General features: G+C 40.2%; 1 protein-coding gene and 1 long non-coding RNA gene across 2 annotated transcripts; one reads left to right on the top strand and one right to left on the bottom strand.

Annotated features, from left to right (window-relative positions):
• Positions 1–3,740: 3,740 nt before the first annotated feature.
• LOC145458861 (uncharacterized) lies at positions 3,741–14,968 on the top strand. Its single transcript, XM_080337364.1, has 10 exons — positions 3,741–3,901; positions 4,001–4,227; positions 4,999–5,122; positions 5,520–5,746; positions 6,056–6,170; positions 6,370–6,596; positions 6,722–6,845; positions 7,839–8,065; positions 13,618–13,742; positions 14,835–14,968. Exons 1-9 carry the CDS (start codon positions 3,772–3,774, stop codon positions 13,735–13,737), a joined length of 1,521 nt encoding a protein of 506 aa, XP_080193490.1. The 5' UTR covers positions 3,741–3,771; the 3' UTR covers positions 13,738–13,742; positions 14,835–14,968.
• On the bottom strand, positions 9,763–11,511 carry LOC145458870 (uncharacterized). Its single transcript, XR_013921213.1, has 2 exons — positions 10,920–11,511; positions 9,763–10,863 (listed from the first exon to the last, which is right to left on the bottom strand). It is a non-coding gene; the product is annotated as an uncharacterized LOC145458870 (long non-coding RNA).
• Positions 14,969–17,215: the final 2,247 nt, after the last annotated feature.

Here is a 17,215-nt window from a genome sequence, read left to right as displayed (position 1 = left end):
GTTGAGCGAGGCTGTCTCGTACAAATGTGATCACTCCTTAACGCGGCCACCATCCAGTCTAGTCATACTTGTCCGGAGATAGGTACTAATTCTTACTGGATCGCCCCATGAGTAGCAGTGCATTTGCTTGTCTACCTAATTGCTGGCCCTTGGCCGCACAAGATATAATGCGTAGTCGCAAGCAAAAAGTTTATGCGCATCATCGAGCGACCGAACTGGTCTATACCAAAAGTTGTAAAAAATTCTAGAAATAAATTTACTGATGCCGACACTTCAAGATTATAATGTTGTTTCGCACAGGTTATATCGGCTGTGTAACAATGGCGTTTATGATAATGATTTAATTGACCTGTGACATGTCACAATTACTCGAATGTGTTGCAAAAGAGAACAACGAAAGTTGCAAAAAACGCGTCCTGCGATTATCATCTCGGCTTATGGCGTTTGACTTGGAGACACTCACGTCGCACAGTCGGTCGATTTAGTTTCACAATAAGCTGCAAAATGACGAATATTCGCCCTCCTTTTTCCGTCAAGGTTTGTTGGTATGAATATAGAATGCTGCTTGGCTTGAAACATATCGGTTCTAGATTAGGGTTGATTTTGGTAGTCGGCTGATGACGGGCCGCGGAAAAACGTTCTTTTTCTAAGATGAACTTCCCAGCCGTTTTCAGGTCGAAACATATCGATATTTCATATGCATATTTTATCATAATTAAATTCTTTGGTGCATGAACAATTGAACTGCATATGCAGGACGTAAAGGACGTTTAATAACTAAGTCGTCGCATTATATTATTGTGAATCTGCCATTATGTTTGAAATATAAATTTTGATAATAGCACCAGGTATGGCATGGCGTAATAATTTTTATATAAGTATTATTGATTTTTTTTAAATATTGATTTGACATTATACTTTATGACTATAGGCTAGCTTTCAGTATGGCATTAATCGAGGTGCTCGTGTTCGGCTTGGGCGTGATGATGCCTGGAAAGGCCGAAATGCCAAGGTTGCAGCATAAGTATATAGTTTTTTTTCTTATCTTACTCGCCTCTTGAATTCCTGTAAACGCATTTAACCGAAAAATCGCACACACAACGTGTTACGAGTGACGCCGAAAGTGATTGCCGTGAGAAATACGGTACTGAAGTCGCCACAGCCACAGCTGCCGATGATAACGTTTACGGCGAGATGCAAAGACAAATCGCCCAAGGGATTCCTACGAAAGGAAGGCGATGATGCTATGGACTCGGGACTCCAATGTAAGATCGCGTATATATAACGCAAGGACCCAAACCGACACATGGGTGATAGTCATTTCTTTGATTTTCATGTGACTTTTATTTGGTTTCCTGTTTTAATCTTTTTAAATATATATTGATCCGGATATATGCCCTGTATAATTTCCAAATCTGTCTTAGCCCTTCGTTTTTGACTCACGGAATCACAAATTGAATGGCAGTCGATGTGAAGTGGATGTGCAATTAAGCATTATTTGATAACTTTACTATTATTCCGTTACACGCATTCGATACTCGTGTTATTTTAACCATACGGAAGGACGGAGTCGGCACATCTAACGAGAAAGAGGATTACGATACAGCAAATTACCGCGGCCACGGATATATTTGCGAGAAACAATTATCATTTCGGTATGACGGAATCCGTGTCAGGGGTGTGTAGCGTGTGTCCCGCGGACTACATGCAGCCTACAGAGTAAATTTGGTGTAAAATTAGGAAGTAACTGATTTCGCTCCAGAGATTGTGGAATTAATCTAATGAAACAACAAACAAGTCGCCCGAGCAATCAGATAATATAGAAAAACTACGTTAAAATATGGTTGGCGGTACTAAATTTGAGTATTGCTTTCACAAGTACATTTATTGCAGTAAAGAATTTATTAACTGGAAGACTTTTCGAGTGCCCCTTATCGAGAGTTAATTACGTTACTGACTGTATTTTGGGGGAAGCGAGTGGCGCCCGTCGTGTTAACGAAACTAGCTCTCTTCTTCCTCTACCGGCATATACTATGGAGTCGGAAAAGGCGATAGTTCCCTTCCTGATACACCACCAGTAGTAGGCCTAATTAATAATATGGTTTCGATTTCTAAACATCAATGCCACTTCTCATAAAACATGATTTGACTGTTAATATGCAACAAAATTCTTCCGTATATTGTTAGTATCTGACAAAAATTAATATAATGTAGTAAGAACTTTTGCTAAATATCTAATATTTATGATCTTTTGAGCAAGTAAGGGATATGACTGAAACCAGATAATAAGGCATGCATATAGCCTATACCTATTTCCTATATTTGGAAATTTTCATTAGTGCATTTTCAGATGTCAACACCACGCGAAGAAGACGATACCTATCTCGCCGTTAATGACAATATTGTTGCAGGAAACTATTTGATAATCCAATTTAGCGACAGCAAGAGATTTGATCATGAAAAACTGATGGGTGATTTCAATCGCTGTGGAATATTTGATATCTACCTGAATTATTTTCATCGAACTCTATCAATAAAGCTTGCGATATGGGGTTGCGTTACTGCGAATTTACGAAAGGCATTGAGGAAAGTCTTTCTGACCTGTTGCATGCAACGCGTAGGCTAGATTCGCAAGATATCGACTATTATCGTAATGAAACACTAAGCATTTGTATAGGTGTTCCCATTCGTCTAAACATATTAGCACTGGAATGAAGACGAAAGCCGCAATCAGTTCGAGGATGAGCGAACCTAGTTACTGGTCGTGTGATCGTATGATTTATCTTAAGGTTAGCTAGAATTCGGCGAGAAATAAAAGAAACTTCAGATGACGCGTAGTTATGTTGTAAATATTATCACCATAGCATCTGCGCATAGCTAGGCTGTCTCATACAAATGTGATTAGTGATTACTCGTTACAGCGGTCATCGTCCAGTCCAAACACCTATTCGGAGCCAGCATACCCGTACGAGTAAAAGTGCGTTCGCTTGTCGACGTTAATGCCTCAACGCACATGAGATTTACCAGTAGCTGTAAGCAGAAAGTTTATGCGCATCAACACGCCACCAAACTGGTCTGAATGCCTGAAGTTGTAAACAGTTCTATAAAGAAAATTGCTGATGCCTACACTTCAAGACTATAATGCTTTTACGCACACGCACAGTTTATCACGAATGTGCAAAAATGATAATGAGTATATTGACATGTTACACGTGACAATCACTCGAATGTGGTGCAAAAGAGAAGAGAGAAAGTTGTTGTTTGCAAAAAAATACGTCTTGCAATTATTATCAGCTTATAGCGGCGTTTGAGTTTGAGTTTCACAATTAGCTGCAATCTGCAAAATACAAATATTCGCCCTCCTTTTTCTACCAAGGTTGGTGTGCTATATATATAAATATGACGCCTCTCGGCTTGAAACAGAATACAGTTGGTGTGGACAGTGACAGTGCGACAGTGTGACAGTGTGACAGTACCTACAGTGTAGACTATAGGTAGTCAGCTGATGGCGTGCCGTGTAAACACGTTTTTCTAAGTCCAACTTCCCATACGTTTTCAGAATGATACATATAGATATTTCATTTCCATGATTATCATCATTAAATTATTTGCTACATGCAGTACATAAATGACGTTTAATAATCAAGTTTCGTCGTTTTATATTATAGTGATTCTGTCGCTATGCTTGAACCACACATTTTGAAGATAAAATCTCGTATAACCTATCGCTGTCTTAAGTAATTCCTAAATAAATCTTGATGATTATTTAAAATGATGAATTTTAAAAAGATATTTTATGACTCTAGAGATAGACGATCTTCCAGTATGGCGTCTCTCGACGTACTTGTGTTCGGCTTGCTAGTGATGATGTCTGCAAAAGTCGAAATGACGAGGTTGCAGCGTGAGTATATTTTTTCTGATAGTACACTTACAGATCACTAAAATCTGTCTAACTAAATTCAACTTCGGTTGCAGTAGAAAAACACTTAATTTGTTACAGCCGGAGACACGCATCAATTTGACCACGACGGCTACAGATACTGGGCGAAAATCGGTTGGTGGGGTCACACCGACTTCAACGATGCTCAGAGAGAATGTGCAAGTGAGCACGGCGCGGAAGTGGTCAAGATCACCAGCGACGAGCAATACAGTTTCATACAGATTCAAGTGGCGGGAAAGATTCCAGAGAATTGGAATGAAGTCATGCTGTGGACTAGCGACAGTGAGGTGAGCATGCTATGTTGTGTTACAATCCTCTAAGTTCAAAACTTATTGACGTAGACATAGATGGAATAATATCTCCCATTATTAATTTACTGGTAAAAGCATGGTTACAAATACTGTGACACTGTTAGGCTTACAATCCTCTTTTAGGACGATTTGTCCTCTTTTCTCAATAAACGTGACTGATCCTCCGAAGACGAAAACGCAGACATAATTCGACGTTATCTGTAACATCTGAGCCTTACTTGCGAGTATCGGTCAAAACGTTTCTGCCGCAAGCTTTAAATTAACATATTTCGACCGTCTTGACAGTTGTAAAAAATTTCAACAATATTTCGTGTGAAAAATTTCACGAACTCGTTAAAAATGTTCATTCCTTATCGGCAAAATTCAAGAGGACGCAAGATATTCACCGGCTGAATATGAAAATATATTTGATTTGTTGTTATGTCTGTTTTTGCAACTTTTCCGTTGCTCTTATCTTCGTAAATTTTGCCTGGACCTAACAAGGATACATGAAACATCATTATGCTCAAAGTAACGATTCTACTTTCGATTTAGTTGCCGACAAAAAAGTCCGCTTCTTGGGCACTGGAAATATGGTAATCCTAGACACCTTGGATGCCCTAGACCTCCTATAGTTTATTATATGTTATGTTGGATAAACCATCACCCTGAGGGAAACACACAGCTGGAATATAGAATTCATCGTCGAAACGCACAAATGTCTCATGCTCGATAAAATTACCGATCACATATCCCTTCGTTCAACAGACGACAGGCACGTACCAAATGTTAGTGATCTGGAGTTCCCAAAGTGTCGGTACAAATAAAAAAGAAAACCACGCGCCCAGTTACGGAGGTCACGGGTATGTCTGTCAGAAGAGAAATTATTCGCGTAAGTTGTGGTATGAGACTGTGTCGCATTAAAACGCTGTGAATCAGATGATCGAGGTTGAGAAACAAATGAATTTTATGAATAACATTGAACACTGTTACACGAATGCGATTGTGGATTTATATCCGAAAACGTAAGCATTTTCCCGGACGGACGTGTTAAATGACATTACCAGTATTTCAGGGTTGTAAAAACCGATGACAGGTTTGGGTCAGTGTTGTGGAATAGGATGTGAATCCAAAAGCGTAACTCTGATTTCACATTGTTTATTGAACCTAATGCACGCGAAAATGAAATCCAACTTATACTTAACCTTGTTCGCTCTAGCTCTAGCAGCGCACCGTCCTTCGAGGCAATATCGACATCTTTCTCAATAGCATTTAATCCGTAACTGCAGCCGGATCTTCATATCACTTCCAATACAACGGCGATGACTATTGGTTTCGAATTGATTGGTGGGGAACGGTTTCCTTCGCCGACGCGCTATCGGAATGCAAGAGCAAGTATTCTGCTGAAGTGCTGAGCGTCTTTAATGACGGAGAATACGCACAGGTTCAGTCGCAAGTGGAAGGCAAGATCCCACTGGACTGGAGAGAAGTGATGCTCTGGACAAACGACACCGATGTATGTATACCAGGCATATCGACCTATCCTAAGCATGGTTTATCTCATAAAATTATACAGGATGACTATGAAAGAACTGGTTGGTCAATTATGCATTTATTTAGGAGTTATCAATTCAAATACATGATTAAGCTGTAACTGAACAATCAACAAACTTTCAACTTATAGTCAGTTGATACAAAAGTATCTGTCAGCATGGACAACAGTCATGCATGACAGTCATGCATGACAGCATGGGTCATAAGCTCATAACCATACAATGGTACGCAGGTAATTGACACAACTTATACCTCGTAACCTTCTTTGTAGACGGCCGGAACGAAAGAAATATTGGTGATATGGAGACCTGGAACTGGTGGACCAAACAGGAAAGAAAACCACCCTCCAAACTACAGGAGTCATGGATACGTTTGTCACAAGACAGGTGATAATAATAATGATCGTAAGATACTAGCTTCACAAAACTCCACGAATTATATAAATATAATATATATGCCTGATACCAACGTACAATGATATAGACTTGAATATATATCGAAACTCTTTATGGTAACATTGCACGCGGATTGACGCAATACACGCCGTGTGATTCAGATAGCAGATGTTTACTTTCTCATTCCCAGCTATAGGACACACTTACCAATTCCAGTATTCTGGAAATGACTATTGGATTTGGATCGATTGGTGGGGGACGGTCAGCTTCACGGACGCCCAAACGCAATGTTCAAGCCATTCTGCCGAACTAGTCAGCATTTTCGACGGTGCTCAGAAGGCCGAAATAGAGCGGCAAGTGGAACGCAGGATTCCTAATGACTGGTCTGAAGTGATGTTGTGGACCAAAGACAGCGAGGTATAACAGGAATAATGTGGGACGACGGAAAATAGACTCCCAAACAAAAGCTATATTGGTGGACCTGCCTATCATTGCGAACAGATATATGCTTCCCAGTATGTAGCTTTAATTACTTGTCACAGAGTCAAGGAACGAATGTGATGCTTGTAGTGTGGAGAGAAGGAACTGGTGGGCCGAACAGACAAGAGAATCACCCGGCTAATTACCGAAGCCACGGTTACGTGTGTATTAAGAGAAATAACCAACGTGAGTGAGCACGGAGCCGTATATATAATTATGGATGCCTAACCTTCGGATAAACTCACAACGCGTGGCTGCGCCTCATCATGCCAGAAATCGGTATCGTTGTGAACAATCGGAGCTTGGCAATAGGTCATTGTTTTGGTCATTATATTTTGACGCCCCAAATGTTCGACACAATTCCGGAAATATTGAGGTTATAGTTGCAAGGGACTGATAATATTATAATATATATATATATATATTTCAGATTCAGTACGACATTAGCATTCTTTCAAGGCCAGTTAAATAAATTTTACGCTAGTGTCCTAATTCGTTACTACCGTATCTTGCCCGTCTACTAGTAGTTTGTTTTTGTTATTATTACGTCATAGACACAAAATAGTTCTTACATTTCGAATTTGATCCACCCTATCACTGACGTTCGCTACTGATTAGGGTCAGTCGAAAAGCTTTTAGCGAATAAATTAACAATATGAAGTTATTGTTTCGCGTTAATTTACAATTTATAATACTATTTTGCATGGCGGTTGATAATACAGCATTCCAGTGGAAAACAGAGGTATATGGATTCGGTGGTAACATTTTGGATCATTTGATTGATCCGGCCTGCGAGCTATCAAAACTTTTGAAACCGGCTCGCGACCCGAGTTGAGTTTGACACCCCTGAATAGTATAACACTCACCAACATACGCGAAGTGCAAATGGAATCAGAAAACACTTCTTGGTGAAGCGTATGTCATCGCTTTGACACCTGATGAAGGAGCGACGCTCCGAAAGCTCGTGTAACTAATAAAGTTATGTTCATTCGCAAGTGGACTTTAAATAGAGAGTGAAAGCTACCAAGATCTTATCGTAGCCTATGTAAGTTAATCCCCATGTAAGTGTAGAGTGGTGGAAATTAATCAATTTCGTGTGTGATGAATTTTGATCGGAACGCTAGTCAATGCGCATTGTGGAAGTATTGATGCCATGCATATTCCCTAATCCTATTACAGCTGGGAATACCAACCAATTCGATTTCGAAGGCTTACGATACTGGTTCATGATTGGCTGGTGGGGCAGGATCAGTTACGACGACGCTGTTCGTGCCTGCGCAAACGATCATGGAGCTGAAGTAGCCACCGCTCAGTCTACAAATGTTTACAACGAATTGCGGAAGCAAATCGAGTATCGAATTCCGTTTGACTGGCGCGAAGTCATGCTTTGGACAAGAGACAGTGATGTACGTACTGAGAATACGAATCTGCACGATAGCTTCCTATGAGTTTTATTAACTAAAATCCGGCTACAATCAACCCCGAGGAAATAAGACATCACTTCCAAGCCAAGACATCAGCAACTGAGGTACTAACAGAATTTATAGAATGAAGTAAACAAATAACAGTGATCAGCGCCTAAACACCAAAATCAGCACAATAAACTACGGAATCATAATAAAGAATATTGGCCTGGTGCATATATGACCAATGACCATTGTAGTCGAAAAACACCATGAATACTATAAACAACAACAACCACATGAAGCAAACGTAGAATTTACATTATAGTTGAAGTCTATAGTCGATAAATTCGTGTTTTCTCCGAACCTAATTTTTGTTTGAGATTCCGGTACTTTGCCGGCTATTGTCTACTCTCGAATTCCATAATTTAACCCACAATTGCATTTTTACTCTGACAAACGTTGAGTTCGCCTTCACATATTGGCGATTTGATGTGATATCGAATACGTTGACTGGGGTAGCTATGGTTGTATTTATTCAAACTTGTAGAGTTTAACATATACAGTAGGGTTGTTCAGAATTGACCGACTTTCAAAAAGTCCAGGTTCTCAGTCCGATTCCCATGCCTTATACCTTAAAAACATATTCTGGCTACTTTTTTTTGTAACTCGTCCCCTGCATCCGTGTGCACATTGAGCTGGAGGAATAGCAGCTTAAAATAGGGGATTCCCCTAAAATCTGAGTGTCACTATAGAGTATGACTGGAGTGACGACTCGATTGTTCTCCCATTGTTAGCCGGCAGAATGGTCACGGTCAGATGGCTGCACCCAAAACAGGATTGCTCAGTGCTTGTTTCTATGGCGTTCAAGGCGATTCGTTGTGTATTTCTTGAAGTTGCGGCGGATTTAGTTAGACAGTTCAACATTTAGGTAGCGGTGGCGAGTCGTTATGACTAGTGAATATTACCGTGTAGCCTATGTTAGATTTCTCACGAGATTGATGAGATATTGTGGCTTTGATCCTTTATAGACTTTGCTACGTATATAAATATAATGACAGAAGGTATAATATAGAATATCTGGTTCGTGTGCAGCGGCTATTGTGAGATGAATTCATGGAAAGGACGACTGAAGAATACTACAAAGTGAACAAGTGGAAAGATCTTGAACTATATCTATATGCAGTTCACAATATCTTTGATTGAAAATATGTCCTAGATATTAACTGCAGAAATTCTAGTATGAATGTAACAAATAATATCGCAACAGTCTTGTGGTCATGTATGCCTGTCCGATTGTCTAATAACCGCAGCAACTTGAGTATGACTAGAACCAGGGCTTTGTGTAATGTTAATGTTCTGCTTGATCTCGATTCACAATAGTCAGCTCAGAGCTTACTCCTAGGAAGTATGCAAAATCGCACTTGAATGGAACTCGTTGTCTACTAGAATACCCCGGAATTCGCTTGGAAGATCTCTGCCGGTCGACATTAGTAGAAAGCCAATGCACCACGTCAAGGTTTCGACCAACGCATTGGTTTCCTTTTTTAGGTAGGGAATCCCAATGTGGATAGGCAGCATTTTGCCACAGAGAGAAAAAACTACAATACTAACACTACCAGAAACTACATTCGCTGCATCTTTTCTTGGTCTAATATCTGGATTCCTGCTGTATCTCATCAAGACCACTGTTACCACTATTAAAAGGCAATCATTAATTCAGGTCAACATTCTTGAATAATATTAATGAATGTCAACTGAAGTTACCAAAGATACAAATGCTGCTTCCAGAACATCTTGTGTTAGGACTCTGAAAGATACTGATTCCATAACACCATTCAAAAGCCAAATTGCTAGCTTGACCATGTTCTTGGTCCATATTTGTATAGAACTCTGAACTTGGTGTTCACTTTTGGCCTTCTTGAAATTGGATGTACATTTCACCTACTTGTTACTAGTGGTAACTAAAGTGGAACCACATAGTCGGGTGGTTATAATGGGACGTATGAACAATTGAACATGGATGTATTTTCTGCCAAAAATCTCAACATTTGTAACAGATATGCTGGAAAATATAAGAATATTTCAATCTACTCAGAATTGCTTCGTGGGCCGGATGAAATCGTGTGGCGGGCCGGAGGCGGCTCGCGGGTCGTATCTTTGACACTCCTGCTTTACATTACAGTAAACCCCACAGTGATAGCAGTAGCAATTGTCAAATTGGTAAAGAAATACCATGGCTTATACAATTCCAACAATAACAAAAAAGCAAAGACTTTCAACAGCATCATGATTGAAACAAGAGATTTGAAAGTATAGAAAATGGTGCTAAAAGAGCATATTGTTCATTTTTTTAAGCTATCTCGCTAAAATTTTAAAGACTTTTTTTGCTTCTCGTGCAATGCAAACTTTGCAAAATTGTGAGAACAGATGTTATTCAAGTTTTTCATTGCCTTGTCCATGACATCCTCAACCTCATTTAGGTCTGAACCAAATTGAAGTGATACAGTGTAAATCAATTCGTTATAGAATGGATCGCATTGAATTGCCTCAAGTACCCTGAAAAAATTTATCTTTTTCAGGGGTTTTGTCATTTCTTTACTGTGGATAACATAAAAGCGGAGAACTATGCCATGAAACTGTTCAGATGGGCTCTTCAATCCACTGTCTTTCTTCTACATCACTTTAATGAGGTTTCCGGATGGCGCTTCAGTTGTTACTTGTTAGGCATGTGGCAATTGCTTCGTTGGCTTGCTTAGAAATGGCTCCCAAAAGCACTCCACCAATATATTGAAGTATGTCTAAAAACACATCAAAGTTTTTCCATGGAAAGGCAAAGTATAGGCTATTTACTTACCAGATTCCTTGCTGTTGACTCCTCCAATGTCTGTGATTGGATGCTGCTCTTTACCCTGCCAGTCATCCCCAAATGCCAAAGTGATACGGCCGAATCAGCCATGACACCGACTTCTATGCGTGACGAATTATGATCTAATTCTGGCGAAAAATATAACAGAGGCTACACGGTATTATTCACTAGTCATAACGACTCGCCACCGCTACCTAAATGTTGAACTGCCCAAGTAAATCCGCCGCAACTTCAAGAAATACACGACGAATCGCCTTGAACGCCATAGAAACAAGCACTGAGCGATCCTGTTTTGGGTGCAGCCATCTGACCGTGACCATTCTGCCGGCTAACAATGGGAGAACAATCGAGTCGTCACTCCAGTCATACTCTATAGTGTCACGATTTTACATAGCCTAGTTAAAGTGACATATAACATGGATTTATGCAGCTGTTGCGGTTTGGAGTGCTACAAAACCCCACTATATAAGGCATTCCTAGTTCAGGATATCATTTCCATGTCCCACACTGCCTTAGAACTGCTCGAAACTACCTAAAACTGATAGTCATTTTGTTGGATCACATATCCTACACCCCTCAAACCTACCCTGGATCCCCATGTGCAAGAATACAACTGTAAATGTAACATCCACTCACAGCCACATAATAAACATCACAGGAAACGAAAAAATAAGGCAAAGAAAGAGATCAACTTAGCAAAATATTACATAAATCAGGTGGATGAAATGGTTGATTTCGAGAAATCTGCATATCTGTTCCGGTGATCTTCCACAGCTTGTAGGAGGCTCGCTCGCTGTTTTTGTCATCCGTTATGAACGCAGCATAGTCGGTATTCAATTTTACCATACGCTCTGCTGCATCATTAAAGTGCTACAGGAAAAGCACAGGCTGATGCATCATTTGAACTGCTGGAACTTTGGAATTTAACAAAATCTGTTAGAGCTCTTGTGTTTGACACAACATCCTCAAACACTGGTAAAAACAAAGGTGCGGTTCCGTTACTTGAAGAATTGATTAACACGAAAGTTTTCTACAATGCCTGTCGCCATCATATTTATGAACTGGTCATTCGAGAGGTTTGGAAGTGTTTGTTTGGATCGACAACCACAGGCCCTGAAAACACGGATATTAATACCTTCAAGAAGAAGTGGAAACATATTGATAAATCAAGAAGCTATAAAACGCTGAAGTTTATTGAAGGCAGCTGGTTGGCGATGAAAGCTGATGAAGCAAAGCAAGAAATAATTCCACTGATGAAACCCAATGATGGAAAGCAGAAAGAAGTCTTGATAAGAGATGACTACAGAGAATGTGCAACAGGCACCTTGGCGATTTGGGATGACAAATATGTTGATCATCGTTTTCGCAAGCCTGGTGCTACTCGATCATAGCGCTAGATGGATGAGTCAAGTCCTGTACTGTCAAAAAATGTTCATGTGGAGTGAGCAAATGGACTGTTCTGAAGAGTTCATTGAAAAGTTGGAATGAATCAATACGTTCATTGCTTTGTTTTATGTTCCAGCTTGGTTGAAAACTGGTATTGCATGTGACGCACCTTGGAATGATCTCAAATTCCTTCATGACATGAAAAACTTTTCATTATGCGATCTCATTGTTGCTGATGTGGCATACAAGAAATTGCGAAAACATCATTGGTATCTAACTGAGGAAATGGTGGTATTTACCACGTTCTCGGCTAATCCAAAGATTCCTGACAAACTGAAGGAAGGGATGGCTGCTAAATTGCTGAAAATGCCAATCCCTGAAAAATTTCGCAGAGGTAGCCTATGCCTCTCAGTCTGATCTCTGACTCTGTCTCTGAGTCAATGAGTATGGTCGATTTGATTGGGCCAGAATCGTGGTTTCTATTTGATGCTATACATGTGGAACATGATTGGTTAAGTCTTCCAGTTTCGGAATGGCATACTGATCCGGATTTCGTGACTGCTCAAGAATTTGTGAATACTGTTGAAGTAGTTAATGATGCAGCAGAGTGTATGGTAAAATTGAATACCGACTATGCTGCGCTCATAACGGATGACAAAAAACAGCGAGCGAGCCTCCTACAAGCTGTGGAGGATCACCGGAACAGATATACAGATTTCTCGAAATCAACCATTTCATCCACCTGATTTATGTAATATTCTGCCAAGTTGATCTCTTTCTTTGCCTTATTTTTTCGTTTCCGGTGATGTTTATTATGTGGCTGTGAGTGGATGTTACATTTACAGTTGTATTCTTGCACATGGGGATCCAGGAAATTGATGAACAGTGCCGGGTAGGTTTGAGGGGTGTAGGATATGTGATCCAACAAAATGACTATCAGTTTTAGGTAGTTTTGAGCAGTTCTAAGGCAGTGTGGGGCATGGAAATGATATCCTGAACTAGGAATGCCTTATATAGTGGGGTTTTGTAGCACTCCAAACCGCATCAGCTGCATAAATCCATGTTATATGTCACTTTAACTAGGCTAGGTAAAATCGTGACACTCAGATTTTAGGGGAATCCCCTATTTTCAGCTGCTATTCTTCCAGCTCAATGTGCACACGGATGCAGGGGACGAGTTACAAAAAAAAGTAGCCAGAAGATGTTTTTAAGGTATAAGGCATGGGAATCGGACTGAAAACCTGGACTTTTTGAAAGTCGGTCAATTCTGAACAACCCTAATATACAGTGAATGTTGCAGATTGCTAACACCAATGTGATGCTTGTGGTGTCGAGAAAGGGGACAGACGGACCGAATCGCAAAGAAAACCATCAGAAATATTACGAAGGACATGGATACATATGCCAGAAACAAATTTAATTTAGGTGAGATAGAGCTGGGTCCTTCCGCAAATTCCCTCTCGTTCTTTCCATTATGTCTTCAACGTTTGCATATAATGCTGAGATAGTTGTGCATAAGGCTAATATAGTTGACAATCTGTTCCTTCATTTCGTGCGTCAACCGTGGTGCGGTTGGCTATAAGTATAATGTTTAATTATTATTTTAACGTTTTGGTGCTACTTGAATACCAGCGACTTGCCGTCTCTACCAATGTGTCTACCGTTGTTCGCGGTTAGTTTCTTGTATACGATATGTCTAATTACGTAATCCGCACGCAAATCATCTTAAAATTATACGGCTGTCCTCAAGTACGTAATCGAGTTGAGTAATAACATTGTTCAACTGTTCGATGCTCTCAAGTAGTCTACTTATATTATCTTCGTTAAAGCCAAAATTGTATCTGCCTTTTAGCTTCTCGTAAGTATTTACTGACCCCATTAGACGCAATGAGATGATGCACGGCATGTTGCATGAAGCCAAAACGCGTGATACGTTCAATTGCAAAATGATGCTGAATGCCTTATGGACAAAATGTAGAATTTAAATATATTATTATTGAAATAATCCCGGAAATTGTCGGCCGACACTCGTAAGGGGCAGTCGTCAGAACCGAGGAGAACATTGTAGATCAACAATCGTATCACTGAATATGAAAACCCTGATACAAATGGAACTGTGGTGATTTCTTACGTATGATGCCATGAATAGAACAGTCGGCTTGCAAACGAATCGGTGATTTAGTGGAATTTTTCTCAGAAAAATGTGTCGACAAATTTGATTTTCGGCAAACAATTTACCACAAACAATAAAAGAAATATCCTATTGTTTTGCTTTTTTCAACACTATCTTCTTTTACTTTTCATTCAGTGTGCATGCCTCCTCTTTATATCGCCTACGCCTAGGTGGGTGTCTGATTCCATAGACTACTCCAAGTCAATTCGACACCTTCCTATCTTTTCATTGTATCGCATTTTTGTGGTGTATGGAACTGATAAAATTGCTAATAAACCAATGGTGATGATGATGAGGATGTTGGGGAAACAATATACAATATATAGATATATGTTCTGTTTCAGGACTAATCCCGACACCAAGAAGTCAACGCCTATCACAGCGTAGCAGATTTCAAAAAGTTTTCAGCCGTTTAATACAATGACGTCATTTGAACTGATTTCGTTTCTCAAAATACATTCAAATACATGCGATCTGTGGGACTTCGTTTTTCTTTTCGCGATTTGCGTTGCAAGTTTGACATGGCCATAAATGGACTGCAACATGCGAAGTTCTTCGATATGGTTTAGCTTCTAAAAGTATGTAACCTTCGGATCATGCGAATTGCGACTTCGCTCTTGATGACTCCCTTCGCCATCTCAAACATCACAGAGTTTGCCATTATGACGCCGTGAATATTATTGTGGGATGAGTTAAATCTAGGTTGATTTCCCCATTCTTGGCTGATAATAATAACACAGTGCATGGAAAAGCAAAGTCATTTCGTTATTCGGATGGAGTTAAATACCGGATGCCAGGCGAAATTTCGCCAACATCGAATTGATATTTCGACAGTAGTTTCGGGCGACAATGAACGCTGTTCATTTCCTCGTCTCTGTAACGGAATCTTACATATTTATGCTGTGGACTTATTGATGAAGCCGTTTCGCACGCGTTTTATGTACAATATATTTAGTTTATCCAAATACTATACCGGACATGACAAGGAATCAATTTCGCACCCCTTCCAACTCTATGTCCAATGGCGAAAATTCGTCTCAAAGTGACACCAAATACAAAATAATGCATATCAAAATTCAAATCAAGCTGCACAAAATATTATGCGGTACATATACTATACAATTATACATATATAGGCTACTTCATCTTGCGAATATGTGTAAACGACAACGAATAATCGAAGCTGAACCCCGTGAATGAAACATATTGTCACGTGAACAGCTGCTGCATGTATTTTGCATAAACAAATGAGATTACTCCGCATAGCGATCATGGTCAGCTCACAGTTTCGTAACTCGGCGTTATATAGCCTGTATTTATTTAATGACTGCGAGCGCGCGTACACCGTACAGTGCCTTCGCTCGTTAATGATCACGAGGTCGAAGGGCAACTGTGAGCATCATGTGTATCGTGCAGTGACCGATAGAAATTAGAAAGCTGCTGAGCAGAAAACAATTTTAATGGTAACTTGCTGATGCGTGAACCCCTACGAGCTACCCTACGACATAACGTTGTTGTTCACGTCATTCAGAATTCAGATGATGCAAAAAGGTAGTAGAACTGTGAACCCTTTCATTATAAAAAATTTCCTGCGTAGCCTACTCGAACAAAGAATGAAACCCATGTAGTTGCAGCAGATTTGCTCTACCACCCTCCGCTGACCAGTGTTGGAATGTTACCTCGTGCAGTATCGCTCTAACTACATGAAACCAGCGCGTTGTTAAAGCTTCTCAGTACCGGTATCTGTGACTTACCCGCTTGGCGCTCAGCATTTCTCAGATATCGAGCGAGACAGTGTAATGGTTATGCGTCCAGCTTCTCGATCGGTAGGTCGTGGGTTCAATCCCCGGCCGGGTCAGACCAAAGACTCTAAAACTGGTATCCGTGGCTATCCAGCTAGGCGCTCAGCATACATGGATAACGTGGAGGAGAAAAATACGGTGGTGCAGACTAGATGACCTTGCTTAAAGGTCGTATCGCATCTCCATCGTCAAAAGCACCTCGATGGTGCCGGCGAAAATAAATCTGATCTCTCTCTCTCTCTCTCATGGAGGGGTGGTGCCAGACATAAAAAGCCCTAGAAGGCTATATCTGCCCCTTCTCTTTTTAAGCGGTACATGCACGTCATGCCCTCAAGGCATGCATATGCCGCGACGACATCAAGGACAAAAATATATAGCGTCCTATTCCTATTCCTTGTCCGTAGGCATCCTTTCTTATTATCCAGACGCATTGTGTTCAGGTGCAAAGATAAAGACTCCTAAACAAGTCTTGTGCATTTCTGTAATTTGTACTGTCGTTGGTTAATATTATATACCGGATGTCACATTCGATAGTCGATCATATGACTGTGGTATATTCCTAGGTCGCGGCCTCGCATACAGTTAATCGGTTGTGGCCTATTCTTGAAATTGTACAATGCAATTTCCCGGCTGACGCAAAGTGACTAATGATGACATAAACAAGTACAATTTTCCAAAATATACCCAGTCACTGTGATATAGGGGCAGTAATGTAGTATGCTCGTCACTCGCCAAGTACGCCAAGTACGCTCGTAACTCGTCACTTCTACTTGAATAGAAATGTTTTCACTTGATTGATATAAGTGTAGCGTCAATGTTGTGTCTGTAATTTTGCGTTCTCAAATATGCCAACCCTAACTATATTGAGAAACATTAGTCTGCTCGACTACAGAACTGCAGCATCGACCAATCGTGAAATTTTC

Source organism: Botryllus schlosseri, chromosome 16 (assembly GCF_051294905.1).
Source record: "Botryllus schlosseri isolate E-star chromosome 16, Bs_hap1, whole genome shotgun sequence".
Lineage (NCBI taxonomy): Eukaryota > Metazoa > Chordata > Ascidiacea > Stolidobranchia > Styelidae > Botryllus > Botryllus schlosseri.
This window is presented reverse-complemented; position numbering and strand designations above follow the sequence as displayed.

Coding starts and splice junctions, on each gene's coding strand:
- LOC145458861 (XM_080337364.1), top strand. CDS start 3,772: ATGATGAATTTTAAAAAGATATTTTATGACTCTAGAGATAGACGATCT. Junction 5,123..5,519: donor TCAGAAGAGAAATTATTCGC/GTAAGTTGTGGT, acceptor CCGTAACTGCAG/CCGGATCTTCATATCACTTC. Junction 6,597..6,721: donor TGTGGACCAAAGACAGCGAG/GTATAACAGGAA, acceptor TACTTGTCACAG/AGTCAAGGAACGAATGTGAT.